The sequence below is a fragment of the Pteronotus mesoamericanus genome, unplaced genomic scaffold, assembly GCF_021234165.1.
Source record: "Pteronotus mesoamericanus isolate MK-2021 breed Mesoamerican mustached bat unplaced genomic scaffold, CSHL_Meso_final contig_78, whole genome shotgun sequence".
NCBI classification, from domain to species: domain Eukaryota; kingdom Metazoa; phylum Chordata; class Mammalia; order Chiroptera; family Mormoopidae; genus Pteronotus; species Pteronotus mesoamericanus.
The window spans coordinates 2194517-2209281 of NW_026555258.1; the positions used below are offsets into that span (position 1 = coordinate 2194517).

Sequence of the window (14765 nt, forward strand, 5' to 3'; positions counted from 1 at the left end):
ATGCCCTATTTTTGATAATTAAAAAGCAAGCCACAGGCCCTTGTGGCCTTGTCCTGAGATCCTGGGCAGCAAGTGGAGAGATTAGGCCTCCCCTGGACGTGCTGGGAGCCGCCGGCGGGGCCCTGGGGTCCTCAGGGCCCCTGCTCCCCGTGCCTCTGCAGGGGGTGGGGGTGCAGAGGCCTTTTCACAAGAAGCAGCGTGGCTGCCAGCCCTCTGGGCGCCACCTCAGGGATGCGGGACCCACTTCCTCTGCCGGCCAGACCGCACAGGCCAGGCCGACCAGGCGGCCCACGAAACGCCGCTTCCCTCCACGCAGCCTTCCTCTAGCACCAGGCCCAGTCCCAGAGCTGCTGTCCCCTCCCCTCTGCCCTCTGCCCTCTGCCCTGGGACGCGGTGCTTGGGTGCAGCCCCCAGCCTCCGAGGCTGTGGTCCCCTCCTGAACTTGTGGCCACTTTGCTTTGATTTCCCTGGTTTATTGAAAGTGTCCAGCCCAGAAATGGCGCAGTTGGGCCCAGCTGTGCCTGGACCCCTGGCCCCCTCCACCCACCGGGGGCCCCGCGCCCCCCTTCCCAGGGCCTGCCCGCCCCTTGGCTGCCTGTGTGTGCGGCTGCTGCTGGGCACCTGCGCTCAGCTGACCCCGGCTTCCGCTCGATGTCCCCCAGCCGGAGGCTCTCCAGAGGTTTGTATTTAGTTCCCAGGTGTGCAGGGGTCATCCAGGTGTCTTTCTGTTCCCGATGTCTTAGCTTAACCCCGATGTACCCCAAGAGCGAGGCAGGTCTGTTATTTAATGCCTCTTCATTAGCCTCCCTCATGCAAAGCGGGAAGCGGGCTGGTCGTGGGCCCTGCGCAGCCCACCATCCAGTCAGCGGGGCCACCCACCCCTACCAAAGCCAGTGGCATCCGACCTGGCTCGGGCCCCCAGAGTGTGGGTCTCCCAAGGGCTCACGGGGCCCCAGGCTGCCCGCTTCTGGCGGGAGTCAGGCCCCCGTGCTGCCCCCGAGACTCAGCAGCCACTGCTTGTGCAGGGCTCCGAGGTTTCAGGCAAACAGCCAGCCGACCGCCGTGGGCTGTGGGCAGAGGGGCAAGGGCCAGGGTGCCACAGGAAGCGAGCGGTGAGGCAAGGCGGGCGCCTCCCTCAGGAAGGCGGGGTGGGCTGCTGGCCACAGGGAGTCTGTCCGGCCCGTCCTGCCCGTCCGGCTGCCATCCCCACGCCCCAGCAGGCAGCCGCCCAGCTCCCTGGGTACCAGGGACGAGGCGGTGCCTGGCGAGAGGGCCCACAGAGGGCTGGTGCCATGGCTGTCAGGGTCTCGGGAGCCTGCTGCCACCATCCCGTGTGTCCTGGTGGGAAGTGGGGACGTTCCCAGGAAAGGCTGAGGAGGCGCTAGCCACAGCATTGGCCGCTGGCGGCGTGGGGCAAGTGTGGCCAGGCAGTGCCTTCCTGCAGGCTGCAGTGGCCTCGGGACACCACACGGCAGTCCCTACGTGGCCCACGCGCGTGCTGGCTTGGCTGCATGTGGGGGTGCTCAGCCAGGAGCCCAGAGTCCGGTGCCCTCAGGTCCTGGGTGACTTCTTCCCGCCTGTGTCCCCTACGTAGCGCCCCTGCCTGGCTGCTCGTCCCCAGGGGGCTGGCAAGGGTGAACGCATTAGGCACAGAGCACCCCCTGCTTGAAAAGCCTCCAGAAGCCTGTGTCTGGGCCAAAGCAGACCCGGCGGTGTGCGTCCTGGGCCAGCCCCTGCAGAGTCCTTGCTGACACTTGCACTTTGTGGGGGTTCTGGGGTGGCTGAGGCCGGGCCTCTGGGGCAGCAGGGCTCCCGACAGCCTTCCTCTGAGCCAGGCAACTTCCACTTCCCCGGGCCGACCTCCCGGGCCTCCCTGGCTGGCCAATCAGAGGGCAGCCACCTGGGACTTCAGGAAGTACTGGCCTCCCTTCGGCTCCGCCTGCCCTCGCTGCCGGTGGCGGCAGCCCGTCCTGTCCCTCATTGAATTGGCGTCTGTGGCTGCTCGGCATCCAGCGGTGCAGGTGCCCCCTCTAGGACCCTGAGGTAGGCTGGCCCGTGCCCTCTCTGAGAGGTGGCGGGGATGACACTGGGCTCCTTGCTTGGGGCCCCCCGGGACAGGGCAGGTCCTGCTGCAAACGTCCCAGAAGGGCACCCAGTAGCCTCAACCCTTCTGCCCCGTGCGCCTTCCTGGCCACGGGCCCCTGCTTCTGCATTTTAGTGGAGCCAACAGCAGGGCGTCAGGTGTCCGACCTGCCGGCTTTAGGCTAGAGAGGCAGGATGGCCAGGGACCCAAGGACCGTCCACTGAGTCTCTGTGTCTTTCCTCAATGTTTTGGCTGTTGCTGGGCCGGGGGGAGACTAAGCACAGCAGAAGTCAGGGAAATCCCTCCAAAGCCCAGGCCCGCCCCCATCCAGGCCTCTAGGAGTGCAGTCTAGATCCTGGGGCTGGTGCCAGCCTTGCCCATGTCCACCTCAGCTGAAGGTTCTGTCCCCACCGCCCGGAGCAGTGACTACATGGCTGCTCCCTGCCTTGGCCTGGCCCCGGAGAGGGCAGGTGTCCGGTAGACAGGAACAGCAGTGGGCAGTCCCAAGATAAGCAGCCCCTTTGTCAGAGAGCTGCCACCGCAGGCACGACTGTCCCCAGGAGTGTGGCCTGGCCCTGCCTCACCTGGGAGGCGGGAGAGGAGCCCAGAGGTGACTGGGGACACAGGAAGGACCGGAGTGCCTGGAACAGGCGCCTCAGCAACATCTCCGGCCGGCCCCAGCTGCCACCTCTGCAGTCCCTCCCCGTGTGCCAGGCCGGGCTCCCCTGTAGGCGTCCGGCTACCCTTCCCAAAGAGCAGTGTTGCTGAGCCTGACTCAGAGCTGGCCAGCCCTGCGCAGCTGCTGGGTGGCTGTTGCATCACTGGCCAGCCACCGGAAGGAGAGGAGGGGGCAGGACTGGGATGGGAGCGGGCGTGGAGTTGGGGAATGAGGAAGTCATGGGGCTGCGCAGGTGGGAGGGTCCCTTGCCAAAATGCTTCTGGCCCCAGGCTGGGCAGCAGCTGGCCGGGGGCTGGAACCTCCCTCCCACACCTGCCAGTGAGGCTGTGCCAGCAGGTGGCACCGGCACCAGCAGCTCCTCCTGCCCACTCAGCTCTGCGAAGGGAGGCAGCTGTCCCTGCCAGCTCCAGGCCTGTGGCACTTAGGGGGTGTCCAGGAGCAGGGCAGAGGCTAGAGGGCCCTGCTGAAGAGGACAGTGTTTTCTTAGACGCCACCTGTCCCTGGGGCATCTCCACACCGCCCCGCACTCTTACCTGGGTAACTCAGAGTGGCCGGAGGGGCGGGACCACGGCCCAGGACAGGCTGGGGACAGCCACCCCAGGGCGCTGCGCCGCTGTGTGGTTGGTTACCGAGGGGGGAGGGCGGGGGGCGGCCGCACGCCTCTCCCCGGCGCTCCTGGGCGAGCTCTGCGTCGGCCTCTGACCCGCACTCCGGCCGGCACCTCAGAGGCCGGCCCGGGTCGTGGCGGGGTCTGACCACCCTGCACTCTCCGCGCCCCAGCCGCCCCCGCCGCCATGTCAGACTACGAGAACGAGGACGAGTGCTGGAGCACCCTGGAGGGCTTCAGGGTGAAGCTCATCTCGGTCATCGACCCCTCGCGCATCACGCCCTACCTGCGGCAGTGCAAGGTCCTGAACCCCGACGACGAGGAGCAGGTGCTCAGCGACCCCAACCTGGTCATCCGCAAGCGGAAAGTGGGTCAGTGCTGCCCCACCCGGTCGGCAGGGAGCCCACCCAGAAGTGGCTGCCGCTGTTGCTGCCCACCCTGGTCCCTCGCGGCCACACGGGGGCGGGAGATCCCTGGCACCCCGCGCCTGTCCCATGTGCTTGGCGCCGCCCCACCAGCTGAGGCCATGGAGGGCCAAGAACAGGGGCGGGGGGCGGCCCCCGGCCCCCTACCTGGCTGGCCTGGCTAGACCCACGCTCCCCCAGCACCGCGGCCCCGCTCAGCCTCTCTGGGTTGCAGGTGTGCTGCTGGACATCCTGCAGCGGACGGGCCACAAGGGCTACGTGGCCTTCCTCGAGAGCCTGGAGCTCTACTACCCCCAGCTCTACAAGAAGGTCACGGGCAAGGAGCCCAGCCGTGTCTTCTCCATGATCATCGGTGAGGGCTGGACACCGGCGTGGGGCCGGGCGGGCCAGGGCGAGTGGGGCAGAGCAGGACAGGCGCAGGGCCAGGGTCAAGGGTCAGGACCCGGTGGAGTGGGCCTGGGGGCGGGGGCCGGCAGGCCCCCCCTGTCGGGTCTCCCCGAGATTAAATGGGGATGGGAGAAGACGACGGAGGCAGGCGTGGGGAGGGGCCCCTGCAGGCGTGCCTGCTCGTGGCTCCCGTCCCGCGGCTCCCGTCCCGCGGCTCGTCTGGAGTGGGAGGCAGGTGGGGGGTGGGGGTGCACAGGCCGACCCAGGGTCCGGGGCCTGTCCCACACAGAAGACCATCTGACTGGACAGGCCAGGGGCCTGTTGGTCCCAGCAAAGGCGATGCTGCCCCCTCCTGGCCCCAGAGTTGAGTCCTCTTGCGTCATAGTCAAGATCACAACACAATTAAAGAAACAGGACACATGCTGGCCCCCTGGCTGCACCCTGTCTGGGGGTGGGGGGGTCAGAATCTCAGTCCATTTCCTCCAGGGGAGCAGCAGTGACTGGGAATTGTCCCTGGGATCCAGGAGCTGCTGGTCCCATCCAGGGCCCCAGGGGATGATGGGGCCAGGTGGAGCGGGTGACCGATGACCAGCTGACGCCGGCCCGGTCCGCAGACGCGTCTGGGGAGTCGGGCCTGACACAGCTGCTGATGAACGAGGTCACGAAGCTGCAGAAGAAGGTGCAGGACCTCACAGCCCTGCTGAGCTCCAAGGACGACTTCATCAAGGAGCTGCGGGTCAAGGACAGCCTGCTCCGCAAGCACCAGGAGCGCGTGCAGAAGCTCAAGGAGGAGTGCGAGGCCTGCAGCCGTGAGCTCAAGCGCTGCAAGGACGAGAACTACGACCTGGCCATGCGCCTGGCCCGTCAGAGCGAGGAGAAGGGAGCTGCGCTCATGCGAAACCGCGACCTGCAGCTGGAGGTGCCCCAGGGGCCGGGGCCACGGGCGTCCCTGGGCGTCCCTGGGCGTCCCTGGCAGGGGGGCCGGCGGCAGGCCCGCAGCCGGTTGCGGTGGGGGGGCTGCCAAGCTGACAGCCGTCCGTCCGTCGGCAGGTGGACCGGCTCAAGCACAGCCTGATGAAGGCCGAGGACGACTGCAAGGTGGAGCGCAAGCACACACTGAAGCTGCGGCACGCCATGGAGCAGCGGCCCAGCCAGGAGCTGCTGTGGGAGCTGCAGCAGGAGAAGGCGCAGCTGCAGGCCCGCGTGCAGGAGCTGGAGGCCGCCACGCAGGCCGCCACCCTGCCGCCCGGCGCCCTGCGCCCCCTGCCAGAGGGCAGGCCAGACAGGGGCAGCCCCTACATCCAGGTGCTGGAGGAGGACTGGCGGCAGGCCCTGCGGGACCACCAGGAGCAGGCGACCACCATCTTCACCCTGCGCAAGGACCTGCGCCAGAGCGAGGCTCTGCGCGCCCGGGTACGCCGCCTGGGCTGCAGGACATGGCTGTGGGGGGCACCTGGGGCGGGGCGGGGCTTGCTAGCGGGCAGCTCCCCATCCCCCGTCTGTCCCCTGCCTGGAGGCACAGGGCCCTGCCGCCTTGCCCCGCCCATCGCCCGCTCTCCCCGGGACAGCCAGGGCCAAGCGCTGGTCTGGGCGCCCAGGTCTGGCAGGGCCTGCGGGGCCCCTCCAGCCTGCAGGGTCGGGGCCGCGGGCGGAGGAGCCTAGCTGCCGTCTCCTGCAGTGCGCGGAGGAGAAGGAGGTGTTCGAGCTGCAGTGCCTGGCCCTGCGGAAGGACTCCAGGATGTACAAGGACCGCATCGAGGCCGTCCTGCTGCAGATGGAGGAGGTGGCCATCGAGCGGGACCAGGTAGCCACACCCACTGGGCCTGCGGGCGCGGAAGGTGCGGCGTGGTGCGTTCGTTCTAAAGAACAGCATGCAGCCGCTCACAGCCACGGTCTTGACCTGAACCACAGCTGAAATTCACAAACCTGTGCGTGGGGCACATGTGTGGAACATCCAGCAACAGGCAGGGCTGGGGGAATGACACGTGTGGAGGTTTTTTATCTCCTTATCTTTTCTGAGTGGCCCACACTTCCTGCCAAGAGTCTTTAACAATTGCCGCGGAGGAGGCCAGGCTGGGCCGGGCTGGGCCCGGCTGGGCCAGTGGGTGGCTGTGCTGGGTGTAGGGCCGCCCAGGTCCCCACCGTGGGTCTCCCCGCAGGCCATCTCGTCAAGGGAGGAGCTGCACACGCAGTATGCCCGCAGCCTGCAGGACAAGGATGTGCTGCGCAAGCAAGTGCGGGAGCTGAGCGAGAAGGCGGATGAGCTGCAGCTGCAGCTGTTCCAGTGTGAGGGCCAGCTGCTGGCCGCGGAGGGCAGGCTCAAGCAGCAGCAGCTGGAGATGCTGGTCCTGGTGCGCCTCCCGAGGGCCCTGCGTGTGCGGAGGGACCCCAGGGTGGCCCCCCGGGAGCGGGCAGGTCCCCAGAGACTGGAGGAGGAGGAAGAGGAGGAGGAGGAGGAGGGGGAACCGCCGGCTAGCCTCGTCCTGGTCTGTCTCGGCCACTGCCCCCTGGTGGCCCTAGCAGGTCCCCCGGCCTTCTTGAACCCCCTCCGAATGGAGCCCACTTGCAGGAACCCAGGGTCTGGCAGGGGGCTCTGAGTGTGACGAGGGGCAGAGGGGGCCCCTCACCACCCCCACCACAGCCCACTCCCACGGCGGCTCCGTTCCCCGCTGCCTGCTGAACGGCCCCTCTTCTATGACCACAGAGTTCCGACCTGGAGGACAGCTCGCCCAGGAACTCCCAGGAGGTGAGTGTGACCCCCGGGCAGGCTCCCGGCCACAGCCTCTCCCGGACCACAGCCCCATACGCGTCCCTTGGAAGCTCCAGAAGCTCGGCCGCCTGCCACCGGCTCTGGTGAGCGGGGCCGTCCCCTCTCCTCCCGTCGCTCGGCCGGGCAGAGGAAGAGCAGCAGGGGCCTGCGGGGCCCCCACGTGCAGCACCCACCCCGGGCCCTCGTGGGGGTCTCCCTGCGGGGCCCTGGCCTGGCTGTGCCGCAGGGGTCCCAGAGGAATCGGTGTGGAGGGTGACGGCGGCGGGGGCAGCCGCGCTGCGGGTCAGGTCCAGGTCTGCAGAGCCAGGGTGATAACTGGTTGCCCCATCTCTTTGGAAGCTCTCGATCCCCCAGGACCTGGAGGAGGATGCCCAGCTCTCTGACAAAGGTGAGGGGGGAGCACGGGAGCCACCCCCAGCCTCCTTGTCGCCCCGAGTTGATGCCAGTCCCCACCCTCGGCACATGCAGCCCCGGGTGGCTGGCACCTGGTGCCTGGGGATGCTTCCTCCAGCCCTGTCCCACGGATCTTCACGATGGGACTTCCCGAGGCGGGGGGTGGGGGACACCGAGGCTGGGAGGGACAGGTAACCCCAAAGTCCCTCAGCGAGCTCTCGAGAGCCCCCTCTGAATCCAGGGCCCGGCCTGCAGGGTCTGCACCCCAGCTCCGGCTGCCATCAACAGGCTGGAGGCGCCCTGCCCTCGCTGAGCGCCCCCTCTGGCAGGGCGCAGGGGAGGCGGCAGTAAGGCGGCGCCCAGGTGTGCCGGATGAGCCGGGTCAGGAAGCAGGGGCAGAGCAGGGAAAGGGGGCTGTTGCGGCAAATGGCGGGGCAGGGCGGGGGCGGGGGGTACTTCAGGTGGCAGGGGTAGGACCCCGCTGCCTGACTGGGGCAGGAATGTGCTGGGGCAGCCGGGAGATGGCCCAGTGGGGTGAGAGGGGCCAGGGCCTCGCTCTGCAGGTGGGTGTCAGCGTCCCGGAAGAGCCTGTGCTGGGCTGGGAAGAGGAGGGGTCCACCGCAGAGTGTGCGTGGGAAGCCAGACAGGACTTCCTCAGTGTCAGGCCTGACCCCAGCCTCTGAAGGGGGCAAAAGAGGAAGAAGGGACACCGAATAGAGAAGTGAGGGTCGGGCAGTCTGCTGCGGCCCAAAGACGGGGCTTGAGGTTACCGAGCGCCCCAGAGGGACACGCAGCAGGATCTGGAAGGTGGCGAGCCATCCAGCCCTGGGGCCCTGGCCCAGGGCGGTGTGGCCCCTCACAGGAGCCAGGGCGGCTCGAGGGTCGGAGGCTGAGGAGCGGGGTGTCGGCACCAGGCAGACCCCTGGGCCCACTATGATGTCCCTGAGACTGGAGTCCATAGTCTCCCATCGTGGCCGGTTTAGGGGAGCTGGCCCCTCAGAGCACCTGACGCCCAAGGGTCCTGAGCCCTGGGCCTGTCCAGGCCCTGGCACATTGGGAGGGGTCCAACCGCAGCAGTACCCCAGCCCCCACAGGGGAGGGGCCTGGACATCCCGGAGGGAGCAGCCCCAGGGAGTCTCCTTCTGGGAGTGGGGAGTGAGCCCCAGTGCGGTCCAAGTGAGGATGGAGCAGAGCCGGCCCGGCAACACCAGGGCCGAGGAGGGGGTGTGGGCCCTGCCAAGTGGGCAGGACCCACAGGCTCAGCTTTCCTTTCCAGGTGGCCTGGCTGACAGGGAGAGCCCAGAGCAGCCCTTTGAGGCTCTGCAGAAGGAACGGCTCTCACTGACCCCCAATGTAAGGCAGCTCTGGTGGCCCTGGGTGGGGAGAGGGATTCCTGTCGGATGATCACAAGGGTCTCTGCCCTGCTCACGGGCTCTTGGGGGGCAGTGTTTGGAACATGAAGCTGAGCCCCTTCCCTGCACAAAGCAGCGGGCAGCGGCGTCGCCAGGACAGGGCAGTGGGAAGCCTGTCTTCGGCCAGGCAGCTTTAGTGGATAACCTCTGTTGCCCCCGAGTCCCCCACTGGAAAGGGATAAGGGGAACCCTGGCCTGGGATCCCGACCACGCTCTGGGCCTGTCTGGTCATCTGAAGGGAGGGTCCCACACCTCCCTCCCCTCAGGGGGTGCGCACAGGACACGACGGCGGCCAGTCTGTTCCCATGCAGAGCTAGCGCAGCGGGCTCCCATATGGGCCCCACCGCACTCAGTCCGGGGCGGGGGTGGGGCCCACGCGGGCCCTGGCTGGAGCCTGAGCCTCCCCGCCTACGTCCCTGTACTCCGCTGCAGGGGGCAGGTCTGAGCGGCGGGGAGCCCCCCGAGAAGGAGCGGCGGCGCCTCAAAGAGAGTTTTGAGAACTACCGCAGGTGGGCCCACTTGGGCGCTGGCCGGCTGCGGGCAGGGAGGGAGGGGCGGCGGGGGGCGTGCGGGTGCGCGGCCCGAGGGCGCCTGCGCACATCTGTGCCCTCGGCTCTCTCGCAGGAAGCGGGCGCTCCGAAAGATGCAGCACGGCTCAAGACAAGGGGAGGTGGACTGGGAGAACACCACAGGCAGCGACAACACCGACACCGAGGGCTCCTAGCGGCCGTCGTGCAGGAGGCCCGCCGGCCCGGAGCAGCCGCTGACCGCTCGGCCAGGAGTGGGCGCCGCCCCGTTGGGCCGCCTCTCTCTCGGCCGCCCGTTTCCTCACCAGCACACGCACTGTGCCATTCACCGACGAGTTCAACCTTTATGTAACGCACACGCATGAGCAGTGTTAGAAACGCAGCTCCTAAATAAACGACGGATAGCCTTACTCGTGCGCACCTTCCAACCCCTTGTCCGTCGGCGCGCACCGCCCGCCGCCAGGGGGTAGCAGAGCCCGCTACGCGGGCCGAGGAAGGTCGCTTCCGCCGCTGCCCGCTTCCAAGATGGCGGCGGCGCGGCCTCAGCTCTGCCGGACGACAGCGGGGCGGGAGGGATGTTGCGAGCGGCACTGTGCCGGGTGTCGACGCTGGTGAGCCGCGTGCGGCCCCGGGGGCCGGGTCTGAGGCAGCTGTGGGGGTGCGGAGCCCGCCGGGAAGCCGTGGGGAAAATACGGGCCCGGGTCTGCGGCTGGCGGCGCTCGAGCTCCAAGCCTGGGCCCAGGACGGCGCACTATCAGCTCGTCTACACCTGCAAGGTGGGCGCGCGCCGGGCCGGGGCCGCACCTGGCGCTGGACCGCGCACTGGACAAAAGTGGTGCGGGGGTGTAGGCCGCGTGGAGTGGGGCTATCCCTTTAGGGGCGGGTCCTTCCTGGAAGAGGGGCGGGGCCGTGCAGAGAATGGAGCTACCCCCCTGGGGGCGGGGCATTCTCGGGGAGGGGTGGAGCTATCCCGTAAGGGAGGGGGCCTCGCGGGGGTGGAGCTATCATCAGAGGCGGGGCCTTCCTGGAGAGGGGCGGGGCCTTCGGGGAGCCGCTGAAGCGACCCTTGGGACGGGTTCTTCTGCCGGCGGTGCAGGGCCACACTTGGAAAGTGATGCTGTCCCTTAGGGGGCGGGTCCTTCTGGGAGAGGGGCGGGGCTGCATGGAGGGTGGAGCGATGGCATGGCTTTTACGGAGAGGGGTGGGGCAGGCTCGTGGTGAGGAGTGGATTTATCCCTCAGGAGCACCTTAGGAAAAGGGCTGGTCCTGCCTTGGAGTGGAGCTAACCCTCAATGGGAGGGGCCTTTGTGGGAGGAGAGAGGCCAGACCTGTGGCCTCACCTGCGCTCCGTGTCTCCCTGATCTCCACCAGGTCTGTGGGACTCGCTCCTCCAAGCAAATCTCCAGGCTGGCTTATCACCAGGGTGTGGTCATTGTAACCTGCCCCGGCTGCCAGAATCACCACATCATTGCAGACAACCTGGGCTGGTTCTCTGACTTGGATGGGAAGAGGTGAGGCCACTTGGCCAGGGGCCCCACCCTTGACCCTCCCCCTAAGGAGGTTTAAGGAGCCCCCTTCTCCAGCCTTACCAGTGCTGGAAGAGCGGTTATATCTGAGTTTCAGATAAGCCACAGGTAACTTTTATATAAATATGCCCCAGGTATGGGACATGTTTTTATTTGCAAAATCTTCAGCCCTTGCTCAGCCCCCTTTGGCCCTGATGCACTGCCTGACACCCCCTACCCCCCGCCACTGACAGCAAGCAGGACCCACCCCTTTGTCAGGACCACTGGCCTCCCCTAAAGTGAAAGGTCAGACTATGATGACTCTTAAAGCGATGACTTCCTTTAATTTTTGGTTCCTTCTTTCACTCTACAAAGATATTTTGCCTGCCGGCCATGAGTCAGGGACCCTAGCCAGTCACGCCGTTGTCCTCCATCGCAGCTGTCCGGTCGGCCACACCAGACTTGAGGGCACGTGGGAGGTGTGGTGGTCGGGGCCCTGGGCCTGCCGTCGGCTTCACCCCTCTGTGGGGGGCGCTGGTCAGGCACCCGTGGCCAGGCTGCCCTGGGCAGTTCATTTTGACTTCTGAGCAAGCGCTCTCCCCTGGGAAGGGGACAGTCGTAGCGGCTGCTCCTGGGGGGGCGAGGAGACAGCTCCGCGAGGGCTGCGGCGGCAGCCCCGATGCCGCACCAGCGCGGGGCCCCACGTTCCCGGCCTGAGCCCGGCGTCCGGTGCCCCTGCGGGCCGAGGCGCAGGACGGGCAAGGGGTCCGGAGTGTGACGCTGCCCCTCTCCCTCAGGAACATCGAGGAAATCCTGGCGGCCAGAGGGGAGAAGGTGCACCGCCTGGCTGGTGGTGGGGCCCTGGAGCTGCTTTTAGAGGCTGCGGAGGCCCCCGAATCTCCTGCTGCTACGGAAGGGGATGAGGACCAGGACCCCCCCAGCCCTGGCAAGACAGAGCGTGGCTGACCCTGCCCCACCCTCGAGGAGGGGCCGCGTCGCTCACACTTGCCTGTTTCTCTCAATAAACAGACACCACGTGCAGATGACGGGCCTTGGGCTCTCCTGTTGCCCAGTTCTGGAGTCAGAATGACTCAGGAACCCCTCCAGGGGCAGCCGCGGGACGCCTGGCCCTCCACTGTCGCCCTGCGCAGAGCACCTGCCCTTGTACTTGCCCGATGCAGGCTGTGTCCGGGGGGAAGGGGCTGGACGTGGGGGCTGAGCCCCTCCTGACTGGCTGTGTGGCCCTGGGGGGTCACTTTGCCTCTCTGAGCCTCTGCCTTCCCGTCTGCAGATGAAGATGCTCATAGTGCCACCCTGTTGGGTGCACGGCTGGGAGGAGCAGACGTGGGACAGGCACAAGGTGGCTCAGCCGTGCCCAGGCGTCTCTGGGGAGAGGCCTGGAAGGGACAGCCAATTCGTCCCTGTTCCTCCTGGGGACAGGATCAGCGCACTGTGCGTGTCCCATCCCTCTGGCCAGACACAGGAAGGCCCCGCAGATCCACCCGTGCCACCTGCCATCCCTGGGTCACACCAGGCTGCTCACTGCGGCTGCAGGTGGGCTGGGTGGCCGTGGTGACGAGGGCCTTGGGAGCGGGGCTGCCACCTGATGGGCGGGGACTGTGAGTGCCCCACGTGGCCCCCGCCCCGGGCGTGCGATTCGTCTTGCAGCCGTGTTTGACTGCCTTCTCAGGATGTTCCTGTGTTTATGAAAGTATGTTTATTTCCAGAAATGTTCTGGGCTGTGTGACCTTCAGCATGAGTCACCAGCCAGCCTCTCAGACCCCAGCAGGCCTGGAGTGCCTGCTCACCGCCTCGTGCCGGCACGCGGAGCCTCGGCTCTGTCCTCCGGGGCGGCGGCAGTCTGCGCTTCGCCTGGATTACCCCCTGTCCTCCCCTCGGCAAACAACCCTCTATTACTCCCACCCAGAGCCTCCGGTGCCGTTTACAGAGCTGTCATCCCGGAGCCCCTGCAGCCCCCGCGTGCCCCTCCAGAGGCATGAGGCCATGCAGGGACCTGCAGGCCTTGAAATGCAGGAGCAGGGGCAGGGGGCTGGGCTTCGACCTGTCTGCCTCCCTGCTCCCAAGTTGGGAGCAGAGTCTGGGGAGGTCTGGGGAGCTGGCTGGATCTAGTAGGGCCACCCAGAGCCTCCCTTTGTGGATGGGGAAACAGGCCTGTGATTGGGACGTGTAGGTTGACCACGTCTTATTTTTTGCATCCTAACGCTAGGGCCTCTCAGCCCCCTGGGGTCGTGGGGGGCTGTGGAGGGAGCAGCTAGGCTCTGTGCACAGTGTGTCACAGGGCGGGGGGCCTCCCTTGTCTGCCAGGCACCCAGACCGTACTGGGGGCAGGGCCTCACGGGGTGTGCGTATCTGTGGGGCATGGGCCCCAAGCTGCTTTCTCAACTGCCCCTTCACAGGCTGCCCTATTGGGGTCACCAGTCTGCAGGGTCTGGGGGATGTGACGTCACAGGCCCACTGTACCTCCCCTACCCTGGTAGCCCCCGGGTCCTGGGTGCAGCCTTGGGACCGGAAAGGCAAGCATGTCCACGTGTGTGGAATCCAGCTAGGACGGCACAGCCTCCCCCAGGGCTGACAAGCGGCGGCAGGCTGTGGCAGGGCACCCGGCTGGGCAGGCCCTTCTCTGCCCCAGGCCCTCTGCACCCGCAGGCTAGCCCGTCACCCCCAGTCTAACCCTGGAACGACAGCACTCACTTGGCAGACTTTATTTTTTTCCAGAAAAACAGAAAACAAGTGTACCTCTTGGGTCGGGAAGGACCCACGGACAACGTGGCAAACACAGGAGGGCAATAAATACACATGTCCATTCAAGTACCGGGGCCGCCGGGCGGAAGCCTGTGCCCTGGGGCCCGACCTGCCAGCCCTGCCCCCGGGGGTCCCCACACCCAGCCCAGGCGGCCCCTGGCTCCCTCAGAGCAGGTCTGGGCTGGGCTGCTGCCCCCAGGAGGGGGCGACGGTGCCCTGCAGGCTGTGGAGCTGAGGCTCGGCCCCGGGCCGGGGGCACAGGGACAGCAGGAGGGACCGGCGTGAGGGAAGAGCTGCTCCTGCCCAGTCCTGTGGGCCGACTTGGGTGTTCAGGGACCTGACCCACCCCACGTATGGGAGAGGCTGGTGGCAGGGAGGGCTGGGTCCTCGCTGGGGCGCTGGGGCTGAGCTGAGCCCTCCCGGCTTTGCCGACCCACCACTGCCCACGGCTACGGCCCTCACGCCATCACTGTCCTGGCGTCAGTCCTCCCGGAACCAGGCCCCGTCAGCTGGACTGTGGAGCAGGGAGCCGCGGAATGTCCCGCTTACCCCCTCCCTGCCCTCGGGGCAAATGCCTGCTCAGGGCTGTGTGGGGCCCTGGACCCTGGGAGCCAGCCTCCACTGCAGGCGTCTTGGGGTGCCTTCCTGTCCCCCTCCCCCAGCATGGGTGGGAGGGAAGAGGGGGAGGGAGGGGCCCTCTGAGGGGGTGAGAGCCTGGGACTGGTGTGAGCATGCCAGCGCTCGGCCCTCCTGGAACAGCTCTGGGAGGACAGAGACGTCTGTGTCGCTGGTGGCCCTACAAAGAGGCTGCGGAGAACCTCTAGGGTGTGGGGAGCAGCAGGGTTTTCACATTGGCCGGGCAGGAGGGAATGGTGGGGGGCGGGAGGCAGTCACGGGGAGTCCAGACAGCACTGCGGTCTGGGGGCGGGGTGGGGGCACAGGCAGGGGTGAGGGCAGCGCCGGACGGGCGGGGCTGCAGGGAGCTGTGTACCAGGTCACGTGGGGCCGGCCCAGGACAGAGTGCCTGCCCCTGCACGGCAGCCCCGGCCCCAGCCTGCCGCCATGGGGAGGGGGCGCCGCAGGGGCAGTGTGCCCGGCGTCCGGCTCGGTGGGAAGGGTGGGGGGCTCAGGGCCTGCCCTCAGCCATGGCCTTGGCCATCCCGGGCAAGGTGACCCACTCCCCCGGGCACCCAGGGACAGGGTGGGCGGGCCTG

At 67.5% G+C, this 14765-nt stretch overlaps 2 protein-coding genes across 2 annotated transcripts; both read left to right on the forward strand.

Moving 5' to 3' along the window:
- The first annotated feature begins 1974 nt into the window (after window positions 1–1974).
- Window positions 1975–9480, forward strand: CARD9 (caspase recruitment domain family member 9). The gene is made up of 12 exons (XM_054584805.1): window positions 1975–2043; window positions 3543–3740; window positions 4009–4146; window positions 4796–5100; window positions 5232–5594; window positions 5860–5985; window positions 6341–6532; window positions 6886–6927; window positions 7291–7339; window positions 8621–8697; window positions 9189–9265; window positions 9381–9480. The coding sequence occupies exons 2-12, from the start codon at window positions 3557–3559 to the stop codon at window positions 9478–9480; spliced, it is 1653 nt and encodes a 550-aa protein (XP_054440780.1). The 5' UTR covers window positions 1975–2043; window positions 3543–3556.
- A 324-nt stretch (window positions 9481–9804) lies between these two features.
- DNLZ (DNL-type zinc finger) lies at window positions 9805–11826 on the forward strand. Its single transcript, XM_054584806.1, has 3 exons — window positions 9805–10059; window positions 10655–10794; window positions 11586–11826. Exons 1-3 carry the CDS (start codon window positions 9859–9861, stop codon window positions 11752–11754), a joined length of 510 nt encoding a protein of 169 aa, XP_054440781.1. The 5' UTR covers window positions 9805–9858; the 3' UTR covers window positions 11755–11826.
- The last annotated feature ends 2939 nt before the right edge of the window (window positions 11827–14765 follow it).

Bases quoted from the DNA above. Each gene is read 5' to 3' on its own strand.
- CARD9 (XM_054584805.1), top strand. From the start codon at position 3,557: ATGTCAGACTACGAGAACGAGGACGAGTGCTGGAGCACCCTGGAGGGC. The intron at 5,101-5,231 runs GTGCCCCAGGGG...GTCCGTCGGCAG, and splicing joins ACCGCGACCTGCAGCTGGAG to GTGGACCGGCTCAAGCACAG. The intron at 9,266-9,380 runs GTGGGCCCACTT...GCTCTCTCGCAG, and splicing joins AGTTTTGAGAACTACCGCAG to GAAGCGGGCGCTCCGAAAGA.
- DNLZ (XM_054584806.1), top strand. From the start codon at position 9,859: ATGTTGCGAGCGGCACTGTGCCGGGTGTCGACGCTGGTGAGCCGCGTG. The intron at 10,060-10,654 runs GTGGGCGCGCGC...GATCTCCACCAG, and splicing joins AGCTCGTCTACACCTGCAAG to GTCTGTGGGACTCGCTCCTC. The intron at 10,795-11,585 runs GTGAGGCCACTT...CCTCTCCCTCAG, and splicing joins TCTGACTTGGATGGGAAGAG to GAACATCGAGGAAATCCTGG.